This window comes from Sapajus apella, unplaced genomic scaffold, assembly GCF_009761245.1.
Source record: "Sapajus apella isolate SASKATOON/1434 unplaced genomic scaffold, GSC_monkey_1.0 scaffold6, whole genome shotgun sequence".
In the NCBI taxonomy this organism is placed as follows: domain Eukaryota; kingdom Metazoa; phylum Chordata; class Mammalia; order Primates; family Cebidae; genus Sapajus; species Sapajus apella.
The window spans coordinates 65,447,285-65,473,878 of record NW_022436946.1 but is presented as its reverse complement, the minus strand read 5'-3'; the positions used below and the strand labels follow the sequence as shown (position 1 = coordinate 65,473,878).

At 36.1% G+C, this 26,594-nt stretch overlaps 1 protein-coding gene across 1 annotated transcript in view; it reads right to left on the bottom strand.

The window, feature by feature from the left end:
- The window catches only part of ME1 (malic enzyme 1), a 196,671-nt gene that overhangs the window by 152,466 nt on the left and 17,611 nt on the right, over positions 1–26,594 (bottom strand). The window contains exons 2-3 of the mRNA XM_032275410.1: positions 21,929–22,062; positions 12,598–12,747 (exon numbers count right to left, since the gene is read on the bottom strand). Of these exons, the coding sequence (XP_032131301.1) occupies positions 12,598–12,747; positions 21,929–22,062 (284 nt within the window). The remainder of the gene's footprint in view (positions 1–12,597; positions 12,748–21,928; positions 22,063–26,594) is intronic.

Below are 26,594 nucleotides of genomic sequence, written 5' to 3'. Positions count from 1 at the left end.
ATTAATTCAGCCACCAATCATATTAAACTCAGGGTTTACACTGTTAAATGAGAAACTTCATTGCTTAGAAAAAATAAAATTCGGTAACTTCAAGGGTTTATTTTAAGTAATTATTTCATTTGGAATCCTTCTACCAACAATTTTATAAATTTTACCATAGCAAAAATAAAATATTATTGTAACATATACAATAAAACATAGAGTATTGAGTTAAAATCAACAATTTGCTACATCCATGTTGCTGCAAAGGACATTTCATTCTTTTTACGGCTGCGTAGTATTCCATGGAGTATATGCACCACATTTTCTTTATCCAGTCCACTGCTGGTGGGCATTTAGGTTGATTCCGTGTCTTTGCTATTGTGAATAATGCTGCAGTGAACATATGAGTGCATGTGTCTTTTTGGTTGAGTGGTTTATTTTCCTTTGGGAATATACCCAATAATGGGTATATACCCAAAAAATGGAATTTCTGTGTTGAACGGCAGTTCTGTTTTAAGTTCTTTGAGTAATCTTTAAACTGCCTTCTACAGTGGCTAAAATAATTTACATTCTCACCAGCAGCATATAAGTGTTTATTTCTTTGTAACCTCCCTAACATCTGATTTTTTTTTCTTTTTAATAATAGTCATTCTTACTGGTGTGAGATGGTATCTCCTTGTGGTTTTGATTTGCATTTCTCTGAAGACTAGTGATGCTGATCATTTTTTCATGTCTTCTTTTGAGAAGTGTCTGTTATGTCTTTTGCCCACTTTTTAACGGGATTGTTTTTTGCTTGTAAATTTAAGTTCCTTATAGTATAGACCTTTGCCAGATGCATAGTTTGTGAATATTTTCTCCCATTGTGTAGGTTGTCTGTTTATTCTTTTAATAGTTTCTTTTGCTGTGCAGAAGCTCTTTAGTCTAATTAGGGTCCTTGTAAGTTTTTGTTTTGTTCAAACTATACTACAAGGCTACAGTATTCAAAACAGCATGGTACTGGTCCCAAAACAGAGATATAGACCAATGGAACAGAACAGAGGCCTCGGAGGCAACGCCACACATCTACAACCATCTGATCTTTGACAAACCTGACAAAAACAAGCAATGGGGAAAGAATTCCCTGTTTAATAAATGGTGTTGGGAAAACTGGCTAGCCACGTGCAGAAAGCAGAAACTGGGCCCCTTCCTGACACCTTACACTAAAATTAACTCCAGATAGATTAAAGGCTTAACCATAAGACCTAACACCAGAAAAACCCTAGAAGAAAACCTAGGCAAAACCATTCAGGACATAGTCATAGGCAAGGACTTCATAACTAAAACATCAAAAGCATTGGCAACAAAAGCCAAAATAGACAAATGGGATCTAATTAAACTCCAGAGCTTCTGTACAGCAAAAGAAACAACCATTAGAGTAAACCGGCAATCAACAGAATGGGAAAAAATTTTTGCAATCTACCCACCTGACAAAGGGCTAATATCCAGAATCTACAAAGAACCAAAACAGATTTACAAGAAAAAAACAAACAAACCCATTCAAAAGTGGGCAAAGGATATGAATGGACACTTTTCAAAAGACGACATTTATGAAGCCAACAAACATATGAAAAAGTGCTCATCATTACTGGTCATTAGAGAAATGCAAATCAAAACCACATTGAGATACCATCTCATGCCTGTTAGAATGGTGATCATTAAAAAATCTGGAGACAACAGATGCTGGAGAGGATGTGGAGAAATAGGACACTTTTACACTGTTGGTGGGAGTGTAAATTAATTCAACCATTCTGGAAGACAATGTGGCGATTCCTCAAGGACCTAGAAACAGAAATTTCTTTTGATCCAGCAATCCTATTACTGGGTATATATCCAAAGGATTATAAATCATTCCAGTATAAAGACACATGCACACATGTATTCATTGCAGCACTGTTTACAATAGCAAAGACCTGGAACCAACCCAAATGCCCACTGATGATAGACTGGACAAGGAAAATGTGGCATATATACACCATGGAATACTATGCAGCCATAAAAAACGGTGAGTTCGTGTCCTTTGTAGGGACATGGATGAATCTGGAAGCCATCGTTCTTAGCAAACTGATACAAGAACAGAAAATCAAACACCCAATGTTCTCACTCATAAGTGGATATTGAACACATGAACACAGGGAGGGGAGTATCACCCACTGGGGTGTGTTGGGGGAGAATAGGGGAGGGACAGCAGGGGGTAGGGAGGTTGAGGAGGGATAACATGGGGAGAAATGCCAAATATAGGTGATGTGGGGATGGAAGCAGCAAACCATATTGCCACGTTGATACCTATGCAACAATCTTGCATGTTCTGCACATGTACCCCAGATCCTAAAATGCAATTTAAAAATATATATACAAATTTTGTTTTGTTGCAATTTCTTTTAGGGACTTAGTCATAAATGATTTACCAAGGCCAATGTCAAGAATGGTATTTCTTAAGTTTTCTTCTAGGTTTGCATAGTTTCGGGTTTTATATTTAAGTCTTTAATATATCTTGAGTTAATTGTGAAAGGAAGGTGTTCTGTTTCAATCTTCTACATATTGCTAGCCAGTTATCTTAGAACCATTTATTGAATAGCGAGTCCTTTCTCCATTGTTTATAATTGTCAACTCTGTTAAAGATGACATGGTTGTGGGTATGTGGCTTTACACCTCATCTAGTGATTTAAGTTCTACATTCTGAGACTATATGCAAGCATACATTTTCTTCTATATGAAAATCTTTCAAATAATTGAAGGCTTAACTTTGAAGTCTTTCCTTTTAGGCTAAACATTCCTATTTCCACCATTTCTCACACAACAAGTTTTCAATAACTGTCACTACTGGGGTCACTTTCTCTGAGTATCAATGACACTTCAAAAATATGGTATGCAAAACTAAATACAATATTCCAGATGTGATCTGGAAAGGGGATGCAAAGTGATATAAGAACTATACCTCCTTTTAAAAATTTCTTTATTTTTAGTAAAGAAGAGTGAGATTTATAATCTTCCTTAAAAATAAATACCCTCTTAAAGATGAGGAAATGATGCCCAAATAAACAGACTTCCATAAATACCACTTGAGATAAAACTTGGCAATTTTCCATAATTCTCCAAATGCTAGGGTAAACTTAAGTCAAAACACCTGGATATACCACACAGATTGTAGAAAAGTTATTTTTGGATCCTAGACTAAATTTCCATTCAACTTTTCCATATTTAAAATCTCTAGATGAATATGGAGACTCAATGAACTGTTACTTTATATTTTTAATGGCTTTTTACAGTAAAAGATAAGTTTCACTGCTTGGCTAAAAAGATTTATATGTCTATGCACAGATTTAGACAACCCTTAGATCTTGATGTAAAGAACTGATGTTTGAAACATGTGGACATTTTTTCCATTCTCCAAATTTTTCCTCATTAAGGCAATGCTTAGGAAAGAAGATAGTTTGGTGTTTTAAACTATTTCTGGGCACTTGCTCAATTTCCAGTACTTAAGATATAGGATACTCTACCTCACTCCTAATTAGCACAAGTTATATATACATTTTCATAAATATGACATTATTCTACTTGGAAAAAATAATTGGTTCAAATTAGTAACTTAAGAAATCATCTATATTTCTATAATAAATAAAAATCAACTTTTAATAAATAATTATCTTTAACTACAAAATCAACTAAGGTTAACAGTTAAGACTTGAACTTGTCCAGACATTCCATCTGACTTGTTTCATTTCTTTGAAAAAAAATTACAGCATGTATTTTTCAGCCAGTTTCAAAGGAAATGAAATAAATGGACCAAATAACATTACAGAATAAGTATAAGTCAAAATCAAAGGCTTATTACCATAATGAAAATTTTATTAATATTGAACATTAAAATGATCACTTTTCTCAAAGCGTTAAAAGCTAGTTGCCCTCTTAAACACCAACTATTTGATGTTTAAGAGAATTTCTAGAGATGCAGACAATTATTAACACAGTAAAAAACAAAAGTCACACACTAAACCAGAACCATAAGCCAAAAATATTCCCTAGTTCTCAAAAGTTTCCTAGATATTCCTTAAGATTCTAAAGCAGTGCAATTAAAGAAAGGCAAATCTAATTAAGAATAGTCCTGGTACACCTGGACAGCTCTAGTATCCAGGACTACCTAAAGGTTTAGGACCTTCACTCACCCCTTCCCAGAAACTCCCATTCTGGTCCATGAAAAAAACCTAGCTGCACATGTCTCAGAGTGAGAGGAACTAGGACAGTTAGGCATGTCTACTAACTTCTGGAAACTGAATTACCTGGCAGTTTATATTGTGACTATCAAATAACGAGTAAAATCGCATTAAATTATTGAAGTTCCTGCAACAGACTGAATGTTTGTGACCCCCAAAATTAATATATTTTGAAATCTAACCCCCAATATGATGGTATTAGGAGATGGGGCCTTTGGAAGGTGATTTACGTCATATGATTAGTGCATTTTATAAAAGGGACCCCAGAGAGCACTCTGCTTTCTGCCACGGGAGGAAACAACAGGAAGCTGGCAGTCTGCAACCCAGAAGAGGGCCCTTACTGGAACACAACCATGCTGACACCCTGCTCTCAGACTTCCCAGCCTCCCCAGAACTGTGAGAAATGAATTTCTGTTGCTGATAAAGTACCCAATTTATGGTAGTCTATTATAGCAGTCCAAATTGACTAAGACAGTGCCACAGTCTTATTTCAAGCATTAAAAATTTAACTTGCATTTATTAAAAGTGCTTTGAAATCATGTTTCTTTTCCATAAGCAACTTAGGTTTATTTTACAATCAATTACTGAGTTACTGAAATACTTACAGCTTAATCAAGTAAACTTACCATACTATACAGTATATCATTAAAATAGATACAGGAAAAAAAGCCAGGTCGATTTAAAACTAGATAAAATTTATAAAGCAAGAACAATATAAAAGTTTTATTCTATTAATCTCTCCTTCGATAGTATAATTATAATCTGCACTATACAATGAGAACATTCTTTGGTTAAAGAAGTATTTGCTTTGGGAAGGTTTGTTTTTACAGTTAGTCTTGTTAAGTTTCTTTTCTTGCTGCTATTTCACAAATCAAATATTAAAACTGACACCCTCAACATATGAGACAATACTATTGGCTATACATCTCCGGAAACTATGTTTCCATATAAGTAAACATTATTTAGACTCTCATATTTGTATATATCTCCATTTCTAATCATGGTCACGATGGTATACGAGATATACTTTCTCACATGAAATTACATATTAAGTGATAAAGAAAGCTTAGTTCCCACAATTTAAATAATGAATACTCTACTTCAAACAGTTTTGGGATTCCAAAGGAAATAAGTATAAAAATATATTGTTAAATGTAGAAAAATATTTCAATATGTTGTTTTGGCTGATTTTAGTATTTTCTTTTATGCATTTTTCAAAGAATGTTCTAGGAAGACATAAAGCAGCATAATAGAACATTTCATTGACTAATTCTTTTTAATAACTACTCTTGTTGATAATCTGTGATACTGCCAAAATCAAAACAGATACCATTTGCACAGCATATATAATATGCAAGTTAAAATGTTAGGACATTTTAAGTACCTCATCTACTAAGTTTCAGGTCCATACATTTAATTGACCATTAGACCCTTCTACTTAGAAATTCAAAAGACATCTAAAAGTTAGCATGTCCCAAAATAAACTTTCTTTTTTTTTTTGAGACAGGATCATGCTCTATCCCTCAGGCTAGAAAGAGTACAGTGGTGGAATTACAGCTCACTGCAGCCTCGACATCCCAGGCTCAAGCGATCTTCCCACCTCAGCCTCCTGAGTAGCTGGGACTATAGCACGCACCACCACACCAGTTGATTTTTGTATTTTTTGTAAAGATGGGGTTTCACCATGTTGCCCAGGCTGGTCTTGAACTGTTTAACTAATCTAATTCATCTGCCTTGGCCTCCCAAATTACAGGTGTGCACCACCATGTCTGGCCCCCCAAATGAACTTTTTCTCTCTCTCAAATATTCCAATATTCTGAAACTTTGTAATCTATTTGATCATCAAGAAACCTGAGAGTTAAAATAATACCAGTAACAATAACCACCATTTGAGAATATCTACATTGTGCTAAGAATTAGGCTACATATACTTCTTTATTAAATCTATTTCTCACCATCCAAAACACAAAGAAGGTATTACTCTGAGAAGCTCTGCCGTAAAGAATCCTGTCTGATTTCATTAATTCCGTTTTTCTCCAATTAATTTGAGTACTGAATACTATTTTCATTATAACTTTTTGGTGAACCAACAGTACTACTCTAATCACACTTTGGAAATGCTCCTTTAAAAAAGACTATCACGAACAAACTGTTGTATTAGCTCATTCTGTTTGCCAAAATCAAATCAGTGGTGCACTGTATAAGGATGAGTGACTCAAGCCAGGTGCAGTGGTAATCCCAGCACTTTGGGAGGCCAAGACGGGTGGATCTCTTGAGCCCAGAAGATCAAGACCAGCCTGGGCAACGTGGTGAAACCCCATCGCTACCAAAAAAAAAAACCAAAAAAACAAAAATGAGCTGGAAATGGTGGTACATGCCTGTAATCCCAGCTATTTGGGAGCCTGAGGCAGGAGAATCACTTAAACCTGGGAGACAGAGGTTGCAGTGAGCTGAGACTGTGCCACTACACTCCAGCGTGGGTGACAGAGTGAAACTCCATCTCAAAGATAAAAAATAATAATAATAATAATATTTCATGTCCTCACAGTCTGATTCCTTGGAGTGTGTCCAATTTCTTTAATATCTATTATGTATGAGAATTTGCCTGTTAGAATAATATGCTTAAACAGTAGGAGAAATAAAGAACATATGAGTACTTTATATTTTTCTATGTGAGTGAATGAGTAAAGTAATTCTAAGTTATTATTTCTATGAGACAGCAAGCAACATATATTAATTGAACACCAACCAGAAATTAAGTCTAAATAACATGAGAAATACAAGAATAATTTATAAAATATAATCCCTTTTCTCTGGAAGCTTACAATCTAGTTGAGACAAAATGAATGGTAAAATACCAAAAAAAAAAAAAAAAAGAGAGAGAGAGAGAGAGATCAAGCATATCTTGATAGAATATTAGAAATATCAAAAGTAGAAACATGAATAATTTCCAAATACATGGTATAATAATATGTAGCTAATCAGAACTCAGAGAGGGAGATAAATCTTAGAAAATGAAGTGTAAAAATATAGTAAGTAGAAATATTTCCAAAGAAATTATATTAATCTGCTTCAGCTATCCATTACATATACCTGCATTATCAATTTGTACAAAACTTTTCTTTAAAAAAGTTTCACAAAATACAGGTAACTTAAGTAACAAAGAAGCTCAGCAGTCTGCAAAAATACAAAAAAACTTGTCTGTAGCTTCCAAAAATCATACCTCTATGTACACATTAATCACAATTAGGCAAACTGACATAAGCAGATTGCACTACCAAACACTGGAAATTCTTCAAGAATTAAAATGGTATGGGCACATGAGAACAAGAAAATCTAAGCAAGCCCAAAAATATTCTTAAAAATGATTATCTATGACATCTGAAAAACTCACACAAAGTATCTATGCCAAAGAGAAGAGAAATTCCACACATAACCAATAAATGAATATTCCAGCAGTCATTTAGGAAAAAAATAGAAAAAGGGTTATTCATATGAGAATTTATTTTTGGATACCTAGCAAAATTTTAATGCCATATTCAAAATTAAAAAACATCCAGCCACAGAAAAGTATCACAGCATTATATATTTGAAAGTATGATCAAAAGATATAACTGTAACTACGTTAAGCTCATTATTTGAAGTATTTATTAACCCTTAATTTTCACTATGTTCCTAAGCACTACCAACAAAATCATACACAGTAAGTATTAATAGAATAAAAGGTATAATTCTCCTCTGTACTTTCTGAATATCTTAAAATACCTGCTGTTTTGGTATATAGGTTTACTAGACATTTTTCCATTTTGGCTTAAAAATAAAATTCATCTATATGTTAATGGAAGATTCATCATTCACACATCCACAATTCCCTTTCTAATTAAACATAACACCTAAATTTATGCTACATAACATAATTTCAGTTTTTTAAATAATTATAGGAGAAGACATAATTATCTTACTGGAAAAATTCAAAATTATCAAACGTTCAATGAAATATACACACTAACTTGCAATATGACAGAAAACTGCCATGAAGAGATCACACCAAAATGGAATTAGAAACTTTGCTTTCTCTGGTAGTAAAGCATTCACCTACTTAAATTTCAAATATTACAGAAAAGTTGAAAGAATATGAAAGAATAATACAACCAAAACCTTCACCTAGATTCAACATTTGTAAGCATTTGCCACAAATGCTCTCCTACTTCTACCCTCTTCCCCATTTCTTCCTCTCCCCCTCCCTAGCCATACCCCCATACACACACACACACACACACACACAAATATATACTTATATAAGTTTATATATATAAATATATGTATTTCTAAGAAAGCCCCCATAATCAAATACATTAATACATCCACAGAAAAACAAATGACACTGAGATAAACAGACTATTATAGTCTTATAAATCCAGTTTACTGCTGGCTGATGAGACTATATATAGTCTTTGGTACTTCTACCAGTGATTTCGGATAACATCAGGTTTTGTCCCAAATGAGATTTTTTTACATTTTGTCCCAAATGAGATTCATTTTCAGAGTTTTGGAATTTAAAAATATGGGTAAGATACGGCAGGCTGTAGTATTACTCCCAATTTATAGACGAGGAAACTGAAGCACAGAAAAGTTAAATACCTTATACCAGACTACAACAGGTGGCAAAACCAGTAAGTAAAAATAGGCTATCTACTCTATATAGAGCCCATACTTTCAATCACTACTCTAGGAAGACTTCAGCCCAACAGAAAATCCTTGTGACTGTCCTCATTTTTATCCAGAATCTGGATTTTAAAACTTACCTCTAATTCCATTACTACCTTCCTAATCTGAGCCACCATTATCTCTCACTGGGTTTATTGTAATAGCCTCCTAACAAGGTTCCCTGATTCTTCTTTTGCTTCTTTAGTCTGTTCTCAACACAGCAACCAAAATGCTCTTTATAAAAAATTAGCTCATGTCATGTAACTGCGTAAGACCATTTAGGGCTTTACATTTAGCTAACAGTAAAAGCCAATGTTCTTCAAAATAGCCTACCGGAAACCCTAAGATCTACACCCCCTCATTGACCTGAAAGCTCAATGGCATGTTCTTTTGTGTCCCTACTGCCTACATGTCAGTCATGGACCTGACCTGCTATCTTGAAAAACCTGCCAAATATGATGACATCAAGAAGGTGGCAAAGCAGGTGTCAGAGGGCCTCCTCAAGGGCATTCTGGGCTACAATGAGCACCAGGTTGTCTCCTCTGACTTCAACAGCAACATCCACTCTTTTACCTTTGATGCTGGGGCTGGCATTGCCCTCAGTGACCACTTCGTTGAGCTAATTGTGTTCTATATTGTATGCACCTCAAAGGTGAATACTAGTTCATTTAAGGAAAAGAACAAAAGAGCTACTTTAAGATCGTTTAATTCTGACTTAATTTAAAAAATAATATTCTCATTTCAGAAAAATTTGGAATCTTTAACTTGTAAATATGGCAATTAGCATATCAAAGGTAAGTTTAATTATGATCAATATTACTTTCTTTTTTTTTTTTTTTTTTTGAGGAGTCTCACTTTGTCGCCTGGCTAGAGTGCAGTGGTGCGATCTCGGCTCACCGCAACCTCCGCCTCTCAGGTTCAAGTTATTCTCCTGCCTTAGCCTTCCGAGTAGCTGGGACTACAGGCACACATCACCATGTTGGTCAGGATGGTCTTGATCTCTTGACCTTGTGATCCGCCCACCTTGGCCTCCCAAAGTGCTGGGATTATAGGCATGAGCCACCGCACCTGGCCAAATCTTAAATCTAGAGAGAAAATTTTGTGCTGGAAGTCCTAGCCAGAGCAATTAGGCAAGTGAAAGAAAAAAAAAATAAGGCATCCATATTAGAAAGGTAGAAGTTAAATGGTCTCTGTTTACAGACAATATAAACATATATAGAAAACCCTAAAGACTCCACAAAAAACTGTTAAAACTAATAAACAAATTCAGGAAATTTGCATGATACAAAATCAACATACAAAAGTCAGTAATGTTTCAAATACACTATAAACTATCCAAAAATATCAAAAAAGCAATCCCATTAATAATAGCTACCAAGGCCAAATGTGGTGGCTCATGCCTGTAATCCCAGCACTTTGGGAGGCTAAGGCAGGTGGCCCTTGAGGCCAACAGCTCGAGACCAGCCTTGCCAACATGATGAAACTCCATCTCTACTAAAAATACAAAAATAAACTGGGTGTGGTGGGTGGTGCATACCTGTAATCCCAGTTACTCAGCAGGTTGCGGCACAAGAATCACTTGAACCCAGGAGGCAAAGGTTGCAGTGAGCTGAGATCATGCCACCATACTCTAGATAGCATAATATTGTCTCAAAACAATAATAATAATGATAGCCACCAAAAAACAAAATACTGAGGAATAAATTTAACCAAGGAGGTGAAATATCTATATACTGAAAACTACAAAGCATTGATGAAAGAAATGGAAGAAGACACAAATAAATGGAAAAATACCATTTCATGGATTGGAAGAATTATATTACTAAAATGACCATACTACCAAAAGAGATCTACTGATTCAGTGCAATCGCTATCACACTTGATCTTAGCCAAAAGGCTGAGAAGCGATTGTGCAATCGCTATCAAGAGTTCCAATGACATTTTTTCCCCAGAAATATAAAAACATAATCAAAAAATTCATATGAACCGCAAAAGGCCCAAAATATCCAAAGCAATCTTGAACAAAAAGAACAAAGCTAGAGGTATCATACTACCTGATTTCAAAAGTACTGCAAGTTACAGTAATCACAACAGCATGGTACCAGGATAAAAACAAACACAGAGACCAATGAAACAGAATAGACAGCTCAGAAATAAATCCATGCATTTACAGTCAACTGATTTTTTACAAAAGTGAAAAGAATATACAGTGGAGAAACAACAGTCTCTTCATTAAATGGTGATGGGAAAACTGGATTTCCATATGCTAGAAGACTGAAATTAGACCCTTACTTCACATATTTTAAAAAATCAATTCAATACGTACTCAAATAGACTTGAAACTGTAAAACTACTACAAGGAAATTTAGGGGAAAAGCTACATGATATTGGTCTGGGTGATGATTTTTTTAGATATGACCCCAGTGGGATAGTTAAAAGCCAAAATAAACAAATGGAATTATAAGAAACTAAAAAGCTCTGCATAACAAAGGAGTCAGTCAACAGAGTGAAGACGCAACTGTGGAATAGGAGAGAATATTTGTGAACTATAGACCTCAAAAGGGATTAATTCAAAATATATAAGGAACTCAAATAATAACAACAAAACAAATAACCTGTTTTTAAAATGAGCAAAATGCCAGAAGAGACAGTTCTCAAAGAAGACATATAAATGACCTACAGGTATATGAAAAATTGTTCAACATCACTAATCATCAGAAAAACTGAAATTAAAAGCACAGTGAGATATCACCACACACTTGTTAGAACAGCTATTTTCAAAAAGATGAACAATAAGTATTGGCACGGATCCTGAGGAAAGGAAATTCTTAGTCACTATTCAGTGGGAATGTAAGCTGGTACATCTATTATGGAAAACAGTATGGAAGCTCCTCAAAAAATTAAGACTAGAACTACTATACAATCTAGTAATACCACCACTGGGTACGTATCCAAAGGAAATGAAATCAGTATGTCTAGGAGATATTTGCACTCCCATGTTCATTGCAGCATTATGCACAATGACCAAGATATGGGATCAAGCTAAGAGTCCATCAACAGATGAATAGATAAAGATAATGTGGTACATATATACACCAGGACACCACTCAGCCTTAAATAGAAGGAAATTCTGTCATTTGCAACAATACAGATGAACCTTTAGGACATTATGTTAAGTGAAATAAGCCAGATACAGAAATACCGCATGATCTTATATGTGGAACCCAAAAATAGTCAAACTCATAGTGGCAGAGAGTAGAACGGTAGTTACCAGAGGATAAGAGAAGGGTAGGGGCAGCGGGTTGCGGGATTAGGAAAATGCTGGTGAAAGGATACAAAATTACAGTTAAACAGGAGGAATGAGTTCAAGACACCTAGTGAATATTGCTAAGGATAATTTATTATATATGTGAAAATTGCTAAAAGTAGATTTTATTGTACTCACCCCAAATAAATGATAAGAATGTGAAACAATGCATATGCTAATTAGCTTGATTCCACCATTTCACCATGTATACATGTTTCAAAACATGCTGTACATCATACATACATGCAATTTCATTGTCAACTTTAAAATAATAATACAGAATTTTAAATTACTGCAAAAAACTTACAAAAATAAAGACACAAGTTGTATTTAAAATAAAAGTTGACATACCTTGGCTTCTGAAACACTAAACTATACTGTTGGCAAGCCAGACCCACAGTGGGAGTATAAACAATAGGCATGAATTTCTCAATGTCAGACGTTAGCACTCGATAAAAGAGTTTTTCATTTCTATCTTGGAGATCCATTAAGAGAAGATACCTGTAGAAATTGGACATAATTAGATCTATATCCCATAAAGCAGTGAAATAGCTACTTAGAAAGCTAATTAGATATTTTCAACCAAATATAAAGTACTTTTAGGTTATATAGAAAACATCTGATTAAAAAAGACTTAAGAAATGTTCTTTTTTTTTCTAAGACAGAGTCGCAGCTGGGCGCAGTGGCTCACACCTGTAATCCCAGCACTTTGGGAGGATGAGGCTGGCGAATCATAAAGTCAGGAGTCTGAGATTAGCCTGGTGAACATGGTGAAGCCCTGTCTCTACTAAAAATACAAAAATGGCTGGGCATGGTGGCTCATGCCTGTAATCCCAGCACTCTGCGAAGAGGAGGCAGGTGGATCACAAGGTCAGGAGTTCAAGACCAGCCGAGCCAAGATGGTGAAACCCCATCTCCTGAGTAGCTATGATTATAGGCTTCTGCTACCACATCCAGGTATTTTTTTTTTTTTTTGAGACAGAGTCTTGCTCTGTCACCCAGGTTGGAGTGCAGTGGTGTGATCTTAGTTCACTGTAACCTCTGCCTCCCAGGTTCAAGTAATTCTCCTGCCTCAGCCTCCTGAGTAGCTGGAACTACAGGTGCACACCACCACACCCAGCTAACTTTTTTTGTATTTTTAGTAGAGACAGGGTTTCACCATGTTGGCCAGGCTGAGCTTGAAGTCCTTACCTCAAGTGCTCTGCCTGCCTTGGCTTCCCAAAGTGCTGGGATTACAGGTGTGAGCCACCATGCCGAGTCAAGAAATATTCTTAAATATCTCAGAGAATAAAGAACCATAAACTTAATATCATTGAAACATTAATATCATTGCTGAAATAGCACAGTTTTCTTTAACACTTGATGAGACTTAATCCCTATTTTAAAAGAGATGAAAACACCACTATAGATTTAGTTTAATAGTAAGTAAGTTAGCAGAAAGATTTCATCCTTTGACTTGCAGTACTGAATAACCAAGGGAAATGACACACAGCAAATAAGTAAGGGAATGTAACACTCATCCTAAAAATAACTAAGATAGGGAAATTCCAGAAACTCTTCTTTGTGTCTGTATCTTATGGCCATTTTCTTTCTAGAGTCATTTCTGACGCAGAGTTATCTTTGTAAATATAAACCTTCTCATGTTGTCTGTAACCTTCAATCGTTTATAGAATAAAACTCAAACTGCTCAGTACAACTTAAAAGAATCTTGCAAAATTACTCAACAATCTTACCAGCCTTTTTGAACTGATTTTCATTCCCTAGAATAGCTGAAAATGCACAGAATTCTGAGTAAGAGATGCATGGATTCTAATGTTTAGACAAAACCCAGAAAGTAAACATGTGGAAGACAAAGAGTTTAACTTTAGACACAATAAAATTAATTTGGCAATGTGGAAATTACCATTGCTAAATCAATGGTCTATTCTCAGACCTCACCTTACCTATTAGAACATTTGACACAGGAGGTATTCTCTAGGGCTCAATATACTTTCTTTCCTTGACTTCCAGTGTATCATATTCTCACAGTTTTCCTCCTATCTCTCTGGTCATTCCTTTTCTGTTTACTTGCTGGTTTCTCCTTGATATGGTTTGGGTGTTTGACCCCTCCATATCTCATGTTGAAATGTAATTTCCAGTGTTGGAGGTGGGTCCTGCTGGGTATTTGGATCATAGGGGTGGATCCCTCATGAATGGCTTAGCACAATCCCTTGGTGATGAGTTCTTGCTCTAAGTTGATGCAAAATTTAGTTGGCACTTCCCACCTATCCTGCTCTTGTTCTTGCCATGTGATGCACCTGCTCCCAAATCATCTGCCACCATGGTTGTAAGCTTCCTCACCGGGGCAGCAAATATTGGTGTCATGTTTGTACAACCTGCTGAACTATGAGCCAATTAAACTTCCTTTCTTTATAAACTACCCATCCTCAGGTATTTCTTTACAGCAATACAAGGACAGCATAACACACTCGTCTTCTCTGAAAGCTTTCTAACACTCATGTGAAATACATGAAGATATTGTGTTGGTTTTACTTTCAAAATATATTCAAAATCTGACTACCCTCATTGCTATTATCCTAGATCTAAATCACCATCATCTCTTGCCTGGATTATTATAATAGTCACCTAAGAGTTCTCCCAGACTACATTCTATTCTCAACATTGCAGCCAGTCTTTGTGAAACTATAGTTTAGATCATGTGGCTCTTCTGTTCAAAAACCTCAAAAGGCTAACCTTTTTACTCATAGCAGACGTCCTTTAGCACCCTGCAAAGCCATACTTAATCCATCACCCATTACCTCACTAACTTCCTTTCCCAATTTGCCATTCTTTCCCTAGCTCATTCTACTCTAGACCTAAGTCTCCTTATTGATTCTTGAACGTGCCAGCCACAAAATACCGTTCCTCAGACTTCTTCATGGCTAACTGCTTCACCATCTTTGATTACTGCTCAAAACTCACCTTCTCAATAGAGGCTATCCTTGTCACCCAACTCAACAATGCAAACTGGCTATACCTACCCTCAGCATTCTCAGTTCCTCTTTACCCTATTCTACCTTTACTTCCCCCACCCCAAGACAGTAATCATTTTCTGGCATATTTTGGAATTTACAAATTTTTATTACTATTCACAAAATTTAATAATTTGTATTTAAAAATAAGCCAGGCATGGTGGTGCATGCCTGTAGTCCTAGCTACTTGGAAGGGTGAGGCAGAAAAGAACTGCTTGAGCCCAGGCTGTTGAGGCTACAGTGAGCTATGGTCATGTCAGTGCACTGCAGCCTGGGCAACAGAGTGAGACCCTCTTTCAAAATAATAATTTTTAATAATTTATGTAAATTTTATAAGATCAGAGATCACTGCATACAACTCCAATATCTAAAAGAGTTCCTGACACTGAGTTGATGTTCAATATATATTGAGGAACAGTTTGTAGTAAATATATAAAGGTCACCAGTTCTTAGCAGATAGCTGATAAAATGGCCCATGAAAAGAAAATAAAGGACACAGCAACTAAAGGAAAATGTTATGGAACAAATGAAAGAAAGGTTGTGAAGGAGTTTAAAAAGAAGCAAATGTATACATACTGGACAAACTGAGTCAGCCTCTTTGCCCAGCCACCCCATCACATCCAATGGGCTCATGAACAAAGTGGCCATGGTGGCAGGGATAGAGGTTAAATATAGGCTCAGCAACATGAACTTGCACTCACTAAGGCCAACGTGACTATTATAGCCACTGCTAAGTGTTCAATCTGCAGCAGAGACTAACACTGAGTCCCCAATGAGGCATCAGTCTCCAGGATAATCAGCCGGCTGGCTACCTGGTGGCAAGTTGATTATACTCAACAGCTTCCATCATGGGAAGAACAACGTATTTTTTTTCTGGAATAGGCCCTTACTTTAAATCTAGATATGCCTTCCCTGGCTGCAATGTTCCTGCCAAAGTTACTATTCAAGGACTTACAAAATGCATTATCTACCATCATGATATAATAAATGCCTTATCTACCATCATGGTATTCCACACAGCATTGCTTCTGATCAAGAAACTCACTTTATAGCAAATGAAGTACGGGAATAAGCCCATGCTCATGAAACTCACTAGTTGTACAATGCTTCCCAAAATCTGAAGCAACTGGTTTGACAGAAAAGTGGAACACACTTTTGAAGACTCAGTTACAGTACCAGCAAAGTGGCAATATCCTGCAAAGCTGAGGCAAGGTTCTTCAGGAGGCTGTATATGCTCTGCATCAGTGACTAAAAAATGGTACTGTTTTTCTCATAGCCAGGATTCATAGGTGTAGGAATCAAGGAGTGGAAATGAGAATGGCACCACTCACTAACAACCCTAGCGACACACTATCAAAATTTCTCCTTTCTGCCCCTGTGACTTTATGCTCTGCTTGTCTAGAGGTCTTTATTCCAAAGGGAAGAATGTTTCCATCCAGAGAAACACTAATAAACCCACTGAACAGGAAATTAAGACTGCCACCTAGGCACTTTGGGCACCTGAATTAGCAGGCCAAGAAAAGAGTTACTGTGCTGGCTGGGAAAAACTGATCCTGACTACCAAGAGGAAACTAAACTGTTACACTATAGCGGAGGTGAGAGAGTATGTCTGAAACAGCGGAGATCCCTTAGGGTAGCTCTTAATATTACCATGCTCTGTGATTAAAGCTAATGAAAACAACAATCCAATTCAAGCAGGATTACTAATGGCTCAGACTTCAGGATGGAAGGTTTGAGTCACCCTCACCAGGTAAAGAATCAAAATCATCTGAGATACTTGTTGAGGGCAAAGGGGATATGGACTGGGTCATGGAAAAAGATAGTTATAAACACTAGCTATGACCATGTGATCAACTAAAGAAAAGACTCTAATTGTCATAAGCATTTCTTCCTTAATTTTCTATTAATATGTGTGTATACACATAAAAGCAAAAATCCATTTGCAAATATCAGAAAATATAATTTTCTTCCTTATCACCTTATCAAATAATATGATATACTGATTCTGCATCATAGTATTTAAGTATTGCTAACATTATATCACAGTGTTTAAGCTAAGGAATATCGATGAGAATAAACATCACCCAAGGATTTGGCATCCTCTTTTGAGAAAAGGGTTGGTTCATTTTTGGTTTTATGCAGGATAGTTATGTTGTGTTAGGTGAAAGTATGAACTTTGGTATTGCCTTTATTGAAAGATTATGATTTGAGGAGATGCATATGGGTGGTGTCATAGTACATTCACTTTGCTATAACAAAAATACCATAAACTAGGTAGCTTATGAACAACAGAAATTGATTTCTCATAGTTCTGTAGGCTGGGAAGTTCAAGATCAAGGTGGCAGCAGACTCTGAGCCTGATAAGAACCCATTCCACATAGACAGTATCTTCTCACTGCATCCTCACATGAGGGAAAGGGAAAGGGCAGCTTTCTTAGGCCTCTTTTATTTTTTATTTTACTTTAAGTTCTGGGATGCATGTGCAAAACGTGCAGGTTTGTTTTAGGTATATATGTGCCATGGTGATTTGCTGTGCCTATCAATCTGTCATCTAGGTTTTAAACCCTGCATGCATTAGGAATTTGTCCTAAGGCTCTCCCTCCTCTCTTCCCCTACCCAGTGATAGATCCCAGTGTGTGATGTTCCCCTCCCAGTGTCCATGTATTCTCACTGTTCAGTTCCCACATGTGGTGCTTGGTATTCCATTCCTGTATTAGTTTGCTGAGGATGACGGTCTCCAGCTTCATCCATGTCCCTGCAAAGGACACGAACTCATTCTTTTTTATGGCTGAGTAGTATTCCATGGTATACATGTGCAACATTTTTTTTATCCAGTCTATCATTGATGGGTGTTTGGATTGGTTCCATGTCTTTGCTACTGTAAATAGTGCTGCAATAAACATATGTGTGCATGTGTCTTTATAGCAGAATGATTTATAATTCTTTCGGTATATACCCAGTAATGAGATTGGTGAGTCAAATGGTGTTTCTGGTTCTAGATCCTTGAGGAATTGCCACACTAGTTGAACTAATTACACTCCTACCAACAATGTAAAACCATTCCTATTTCTTCACAGTCTCGCCAGCATCTGTTGTTTCCTGACTTTTTAATAACCGCCATTCTAACTGGCGTGAGATGGTATCTCATTGCAGTTTTGATTTGCATTTCTCTAATGACCAGTGATGATAAGCTTTTTTTTTTCATATGTCTGTTGGCCACATAAATGTCTTCTTTTGAGAAATGTCTGTTCATATCCTTTGCTCACTTTTTGAAGGGGTTTTTTTTCTCTTGTAAATTTAAGTTTCTTGTAGATTCTAGATATTAGACCTTTGTCAGATGGATAGATTGCAAAATTTTTCTCCCATTCTGTAGGTTGCTTATTCACTTCGATGATAGTTTCATTTGCTGACCATAAGCTCTTTAGTTTAATGAGGTCCAATTTATCAATTTTGGCTTCTGTTGAAACTGCTTTTGGTGTTTTAGTCATGAAATGTTTCCCCATGCCTGTGTCCTGAATGGTACTGCCTAGGCTTTCTTCTAGGATTTTTATGGATTTAGGTTTCACATTGAAGTCTTTAATCCATCTGGAGTAAATTTTTGTATAACGTATAGGGAAGGGGTCCAATTTAAGTTTTCTGCGTATGGCTAGCCAGTTTTCCCACCACCATTTGTTAAATAGGGAATCCTTTCCCCATTGTTTGTTTTTGTCAGGCTTGTCGAAAATCAGATGGTTGTAGATGTGTGGTGTTATTTTTGAGGTCTCTGTACTGTTTCATTGGTCTATATATCTGTTTTGGTATCTGTACCATGCCATTTTGGTTACTGTAACCAAAGAAGTTTGAAGTCAGATAGTGTGATGCCTCCAGCTTTGTTCTTTTTGCTTACGATTGCCAGACCTTTTTGGTTCCATGTGAAATTTAAAGTAGTTTTTTCCAGTTCTGTGAAGACAGTAAATGGTAGCTTGATGGGAATAGCATTTAATCTATAAATTACTTTGGGCAGCATGGCCATTTTCAGGATATGATTCTTCCTACCCATGATCATGGAATTTCTGTCCGTTTGTTTGTGTCCTCTCTTATTTCCTTGAGCAGTTGTTTGTAGTTCTCCAAGAAAAGGTCCTTCACATTCCTTGTTAGTTGTATTCCTAAATATTTTATTCTCTTTGTAGCAATTGTGAATGGGAGTTCATTCTTGATTTGGCTCTCTGCTTGACTATTGTTCGTGTAAAGAAATGCTTGTGATTTTTGCACACTGATTTGGTATCCTGAGACTTTGCTGAAGTTGCTTATAAGTTCAAGGAGTTTTTGATCTGAGATAATGGGGTTTTCTAAATATAAAATCATGTCATCTGCTAACAGAGACAATTTGACTTCCTCTTTTCCTGTTTGAATACCCTTTATTTCTTTCTCTGGCCTGATTGCCCTGGCCAGAACTTCCAATACTATGTTGAATAGGACTGGTTGGAGAGGGCATCCTTGTTTTATGCCAGTTTTCAAAGGGAGTGCTTCCAGCTTTTGCTCATTCAGTATGATATTAGCTGTGTGTTTGTCATAAACAGCTCTTATAATTTTAAGATATGTTCCATCGGTACCTAGTTTATTGAGTTTTTAGTATGAAGGGTTGGTGAATTTTATCAAAGGCTTTTCTGTATCTATTCAGATAATCGTGGTTTTTGTCATTGGTTCTGTTTATGTGATGGATTATGTTTATTGATTTGCATATGTTGAACCACCCTTGCAAACCAGGGATGAAGTCGACTTGATCGTGGTGGTAAGTTTTTTGATGTGCTGCTGGATTCGGTTTGCCAGTATTTTATCAAGGATTTTCACATTTTGTTCATAGGGGATATTGGCCTGAAGTTTTCTTTTTTGTTGTGCCTCTTCCCAGTTTTGGTATCACGATAATGCTGGTTTTATAAAATGAGTTAGGGAGGAGTCCCTCCTTTTTGATTGCTTGGAATGGTTTCAGAAGGAATGATACCAGCTCCTCTTTGTATTTCTAGTAGAATTCAGTTTTGAATCCATATGATCTTGGGGTCTTTTTCATTGTTACTCTGGCCTCTTCTTTTTAGGGTACTAATCCCATTTCATAAGAGTGCTATTTTTTTTTTTTTTTTTTGAGACGGAATTTCACTCTTGTTGCTCAGGCTGGAGTGCAATGGCATGATCTTGGCTTACCGCAACCTCTGCTTCCTGAGTTCAAGCAATTCTCCTGTCTCAGCCTCCCAAGTAGCTGGGATTAAAGGCATGTGCCACCACGCCCAGCTAATTTTGTATTTTTAGTAGAGACAGGGTTTCTCCATGTTGGTCAGGCTGGTCTTGAACTCCTGACCACAAGTGATCTGCCTGCCTCGGCCTCCCAAAGTGCTGGGATTACAGGTGTGAGTCACCGTGCCCAGCCGAGGGTACCATTTTTATGACCTAATCATCACCCAAAGTCCTCACCTCTAAATAACATCACAGGGAATTGATTTCAACAAAAAACTTTGTAGGGGGACACAAACATTCAGTTCATAACAAACATGATGTATCAACATTTGGTCAAACACTATTCTTGATGTTTCTGCATAGGTGATTCTGGATGAGATTACCATTTAAATTGGTGGACTTCAAGTAAAGTAGATTACACTCCAAAATGTAGGTGGGCCTCCTCCAAACAGTTGAAGGCCTTAATAGCACAGACTGACCTCCTTTCCAGCAAAAATGAATTTTGCCACCACAATGCCTTTGGGCTCAACTGCAATTCTTCCTTCAATCTTCAGGCTGACAACCTACCTGAAGATTTTGGATTTAACAAGCTTTCTTCTTCCCTCCCTCCCTCCCTCTCTCTTTCTTTCTCTCTCTCTTTTTCCATTTATATTTATATTTTCAATTATACACACACATACATGCACACACACATCCTATCAGCTCTGTTTCTTTGGAGAACCCTGATTAATACCCATACTTACTTGACACTGAATTGGCTATCTCTTTTAACCCTCACAACAATGTTTTCAAATAACTATTGTTCTCTCTAATCCACGGATGAAGAAAAACTAGGGCTACAAAGGTTTAGTACCTTAGTAAGAAAGAGTGACGTCAAAAGCAGAGAGCAAAGCAGTTAAGTGGCCATCGCAGAGGCTATAGTGGTTTGCTCAAGGATCTACTGCTAGTGAGATACAGCCAGAATTTCAACCTAAGGCTATCTAATCCCAAAAGTAGGGGAAAATATTATCTTCATCTTTGTGCAAATATAGAAACTGAATCCTATACTGAATACTACAGAAAGTAAGTGACCTAAATTCGCAACCATGTTAGAAAAAGTCTGGAGGCTGGAAATGTGTGCTTTCACCTACAATATACTTAAAGTCTGACCAAAAGCCACTTTAACCTATTTTGTTTCCTTTAGGATGGTATTTCCTGATAATTTACTTTTACAGTAACAATTTTATCATAAGAGTAACATGGTCTCTCTGAGCATACAGTTTAGAAAACAAAATTTTATTTTATTTAAATGTTCCTAGAGAGAGTAAACTTTTTTTAGAACATCATTGTATTTACAGGCAAATTCTCCTCAAAGTTGACTACCTTTTCCAAATCATTAAATGTTTTCATTTTCTCAGCCAATAAAAAATAAACTAGACAACTGCCTAATAGAAATATAAAAACCACCTTGAGCAATGTGTTACCTGTCAAAGTCAGACTTCAGACGCTCAAAATTTTTTAGTATTCTAAGGACCTGAATCTCCTGACTGATGAAGGAAGGTGGCAACAATCCATGAATGTTCAATTGCTGTCTCTCTTCCAGGGTAAAGGCCAAGTCCTACAGAGAAAAAATAAATAAATAAATAAATAGAAACAAAAACCACAATAGTATTTGAGAGGAAAATAGACAGAAAGCACACATATAAAATCCAACAAGTGTATGCAATAAAAATCAGAAGTCTGCATCACTGGAAGCATGGCCATGTGGCTGTGAGTAAATCATGTAAGCTCTCCATATCTCAGTTTCCCTATCTCTAGCAATTAGAATACTATAATATTTCAGATCTATGCCACTCAAGATTATTAGGATAAAATCAGATGATTAATGGAAGGAAACTACTTAAAGACACAAAAATGAAAGAAGATATAATCGTTATTATTAATTTCAGTAAATATAAAAATAAAAAGTCATTAAAAGAGATTTTAAAATTATGAATGTGAGTAAGTCACTTGTACCCTGCTGTGATTCCACCTTTAGGGCAGGAAATGCCCTACATGATTCTGAGTTACCTGTTTTAACAGTCCTCTCCCAAGTTGTAGCCTTTGATTCTTACTCACTCCCAGGCATACAAAACTTCTAACCATTGCCCATACATACTATGCCCTTTTATTCTTCCATGGCACATGGTCAGGATATCCTTCCCTGTTTCTCTGATCTTCATGTGTTACCTCAAATGCTTCCTCCTCTCTAAAGCCTTAGTATATCCACTACAACTCTATTATTATATCTATGTTATCTGTTTATATGAACGTTGATTGTATAAAACAAATGATAATAATGAACAATGAAACTCAAAAACATAAAAACCAAATAGATATTATGTGCTGATACATAAACCATAATGGACGTAAGATATTCACTGGCACATAATTCAAGGCACAGTAATAGCAGAGCACCTCCTGTAGTCAAGAAAGTGATCAGGTAGATTAGGATAAGGAGTTTCTCTGGAGAGGCCTCCCACTGGGGACACTGAAGTCCAAGAGACTTCTTTGTCTAGACTGTGACTGCTGTTCCTCTGAGTCCAGGGTAAGTACACCGATATGATATGATAGTTGGTGTTGTGGTCTGAACATTTGTGTCCCCCACAATTCATATTGAAATCCTCACCCCCAAGTCCATGGCATTAGGAAGAAGGGCCTTTGGGAGGTGATTAGGTCATGAGGGCAGACCCCTCATGAATAGGATTACTACCCTTATAAAAGAGACCTCAGAAAGCTTTTCAGACCTTCTGTCATATGAGGACACAGTGAGAAGACCACTGTCTACAAATCTGGAAGCAGACCCCTCACCAGACACCAAATTTGCAGTACCTTGATGATGGACCTCCTAGCCTCCAGAGCTGTGAGAAATAAATTTCTTTTGCTTATAAGTCACCCAGTTCATGGTATTCCATCATGGCAGCCTGAAAGGACTAAGACAGTTGGTTTTGCTCATTGTGACTACTGCTATCCCTAAACAACCTGGATGGGTAAGAATGTGTTCACTAATTTTGCATTGAGTGATTCTACAGTGATTCCTCCGTCCCTGAAAGTTCCTTGCAATGACAGCATAGTGACTCTTGAGAACTTACAAAGTGTATTACTTGGGAGAAAGGAGAAATAATTTGGTTCATTCCACAGGAAGATGACAAACCCTGATTGGTTAAGAATAAACATATCCAACCCCAAGAAATTTGTGAAAGAAGTCAATGAATGAACAATTCTCTCTTTCTTCTAATTTTTCTCATAGATATACCCATTAATTCATGTCACTGATAGAAAAGTTTGTTTAATTAGCCTCCTGAGTTGAGGGCCAGACTTAAGAAAGACAAATTCGTCCACTGAATGGTGCCGTGATAGAGCTCTCTAAGATAACTGCAAAAGCTAGCGGAGACCAATGGCTCCAAAATTTTCAGCACAAGAAGCAGTGTACAACTTTCAATTCTCATAAGGTCTCTAAGTGCTATCACCACAGCTGGTGTCTAGTTGCAGGATATTTTTCATTAGCAGCCATTCTCATAGCTGCAAAAGCGCCCACTGTTACAGATGGGCATCCTCTGGAGTTCCAATATGTGTGAATGGCAGCAGAATGATCCCTTTCTAAGAGGATAATCCAGTATGTCCAACTGTGTCTGGACAAATCACCCCCTCCTGGATACCTAAATGCTAGACAGTACAGTCTTTCAGACCTTTGCCCAGCAGTTCCAGCTGGCATCAGGAGACATTTGTGGTATTGCCTAAACTCTTTGCCTGCCATTTACTTTTCTACTTGTGGTTTGTGTCCCCACACCAGAATGAAAACTCCATGACGTCACAGAATTTTGTTTGTTGTCTTCACTGCTTTCTCCCTAATGCTTACAACAGTGTCTGACATAATTAGAACTCGGTAATTTGTTGTACATCAAATTTTAACATATTCAATAGAATATAATTTATTAAAATTTATTATTAGAAAATTTAGAATTCATAAACAATTTCAAATATTCCATTTTAGAGATATTAAAAATTATACAAATCTATTAAATTACTGCTCAAAAAGCTGATTAGAATATTCATTCTGATCAAATTACTTTTAAAATTTAAAGCAACAAGAAACAGATATTTGTATAAAAGAGTAATTTATAAAATGGAAGACAGACTTCACTTGTTAAAGATACCTGGGAAGACAACATTTAAAACAAAATGTCATGAAATAACTCCTTGGAATGAGATAAAATTATGGACAGTAATGTATTTGAAAAAGAAAAAAGAGAAAACTCAATGGATTCTTCTCTAACTAGAAAATGAAAAGGGTAAAGGAAAGCTGGCTAAAGTCTCAAAAATATACAAATACATGCAAAAAAGCAGTAAACTTAGTGTCATGCCTTGAAAATCTGCCCAAAAACATAATAATCAAAATATCAATATTCTGATAAGTCTTATTGTAAGAAGTACTAACATATGCCCTTTCATTCACTTGAAAGTGGCATTTAACAACATTTATTGCTATACTTAGCCAGTGTTTTAATATAAATTTTCCAGTGGTCTGTTCTGAAACCGATTCCTAAATCTAACAGTTCTCCATCTCTTATGCCATGTAAATGACAATGCCATCTGGAAATCTTTTTATATTCTTTGATGTTTAGTAACTACAAACTCCCATACACTGTTAGCCAAATCTTCCAAGACATACTAAATTACTAAATTACTTTAGTAAGTGCCAATTCAATTCTTTTAAAAACAACAGCAACAAAACCTAGGGCTTAGAAATCTAGGGAACCAGGCCAAGTTAAAGTCCTAGGATTGGGGAAAAAGCATAGTCCTATGACTGGGTTCACATTCTATTACTACCCTTTGTAAGTTAAAAGAACATCAATCAGTAAGTAAGCTTAAATCTTAAAATCCCTGAAAAATTTAAAATGGATATTGTATGACTTCATTTAAGCCACAGTTTCTATTTTTCACACTAACAGAGACATATTCATTAGAGATATATTTTGTAGAAATTTATAAACAGGTCATTTATGTCTAAAGTTTAAAGTAAAATGTTTCAAAGAATTTTTACCTTAGCATTATCCTGCAGGGCCTATACAACAAAAGATAATGGATCCAAATTATACATGCAGGTTCTAACTTTCATTTGATTTCTACCAAGTCTTTCATGTAGTTGAAAATATTAGACATCTATCTATCTATCTATGTAAGGTTTCCAGACCACTTGTACGTCTGATTCTCTAAAAGCAACCTCATATATGCTAAGTTCGACCCTGGTTTTTCCCCTTTTTTGTCTATCCTTTCCTTTCCCTATTCCTTAAAAAACCTTTGGAGTAGATCCCTAGACAGCAGAATGGTACATTGTTGCACTGCTGCGGGCAGCAAACAGGACAACTATTCTTCTGGATTGTGCTAATTAACCTACGTATATCTTCTTGAGAAAACTGAGACTATCAAGCAGCAATGAAAATTCCTAACATGACAAAAGAATTGTATTAGAAACATATTTGCAGGGAGCAAGCATAACTGAGAAAGAAACTTTGTCCTGAGTAATTTATCAGAAACGATTACCATAAAAACAGAACAAATATATTCTGTATTCTGTGCTAACCAATGAATGATTTTCTTTTTTTCCCTGAATAATTACTAAAAGTAAATCAAGCTGAACTGCAAAAAAAAAAAAAAAAAAAAAAAAAAAAAACAAAGGGGGGTGGAGCTTTATCTTATTCACAAAGATCCTTAAGACAGTTAATCTATACATGTATGAAAATTCATTATGGTAAGAAAGCTTATAATTTACATGTTTGAGGCTATGATCAAATTAGGGCAGAGACAGTTTGTGTGTTCTGCTTAAGTAGTATAATCTCTAGTGTCTAGAATAATACTTGTGCAGTATTATTCTTTATAGGCAATCAACAAAAATGTATTGGATTAACTAACTGATGATTAATCAATTATACTTGTTATAGTACATTTTGTAGAAGACGAAGCAGAAAAGCGAATAAGGAAGTTTAAAAATAGTAGAGAAGCAAAATGGAAAGTAATAATTGCAAATAATTTGAAACAACAAAAGTCCTTCAACTGGTAAATGGATAAAATTAAGGTATATCCATACACTGAAATATTACCCAACAATAA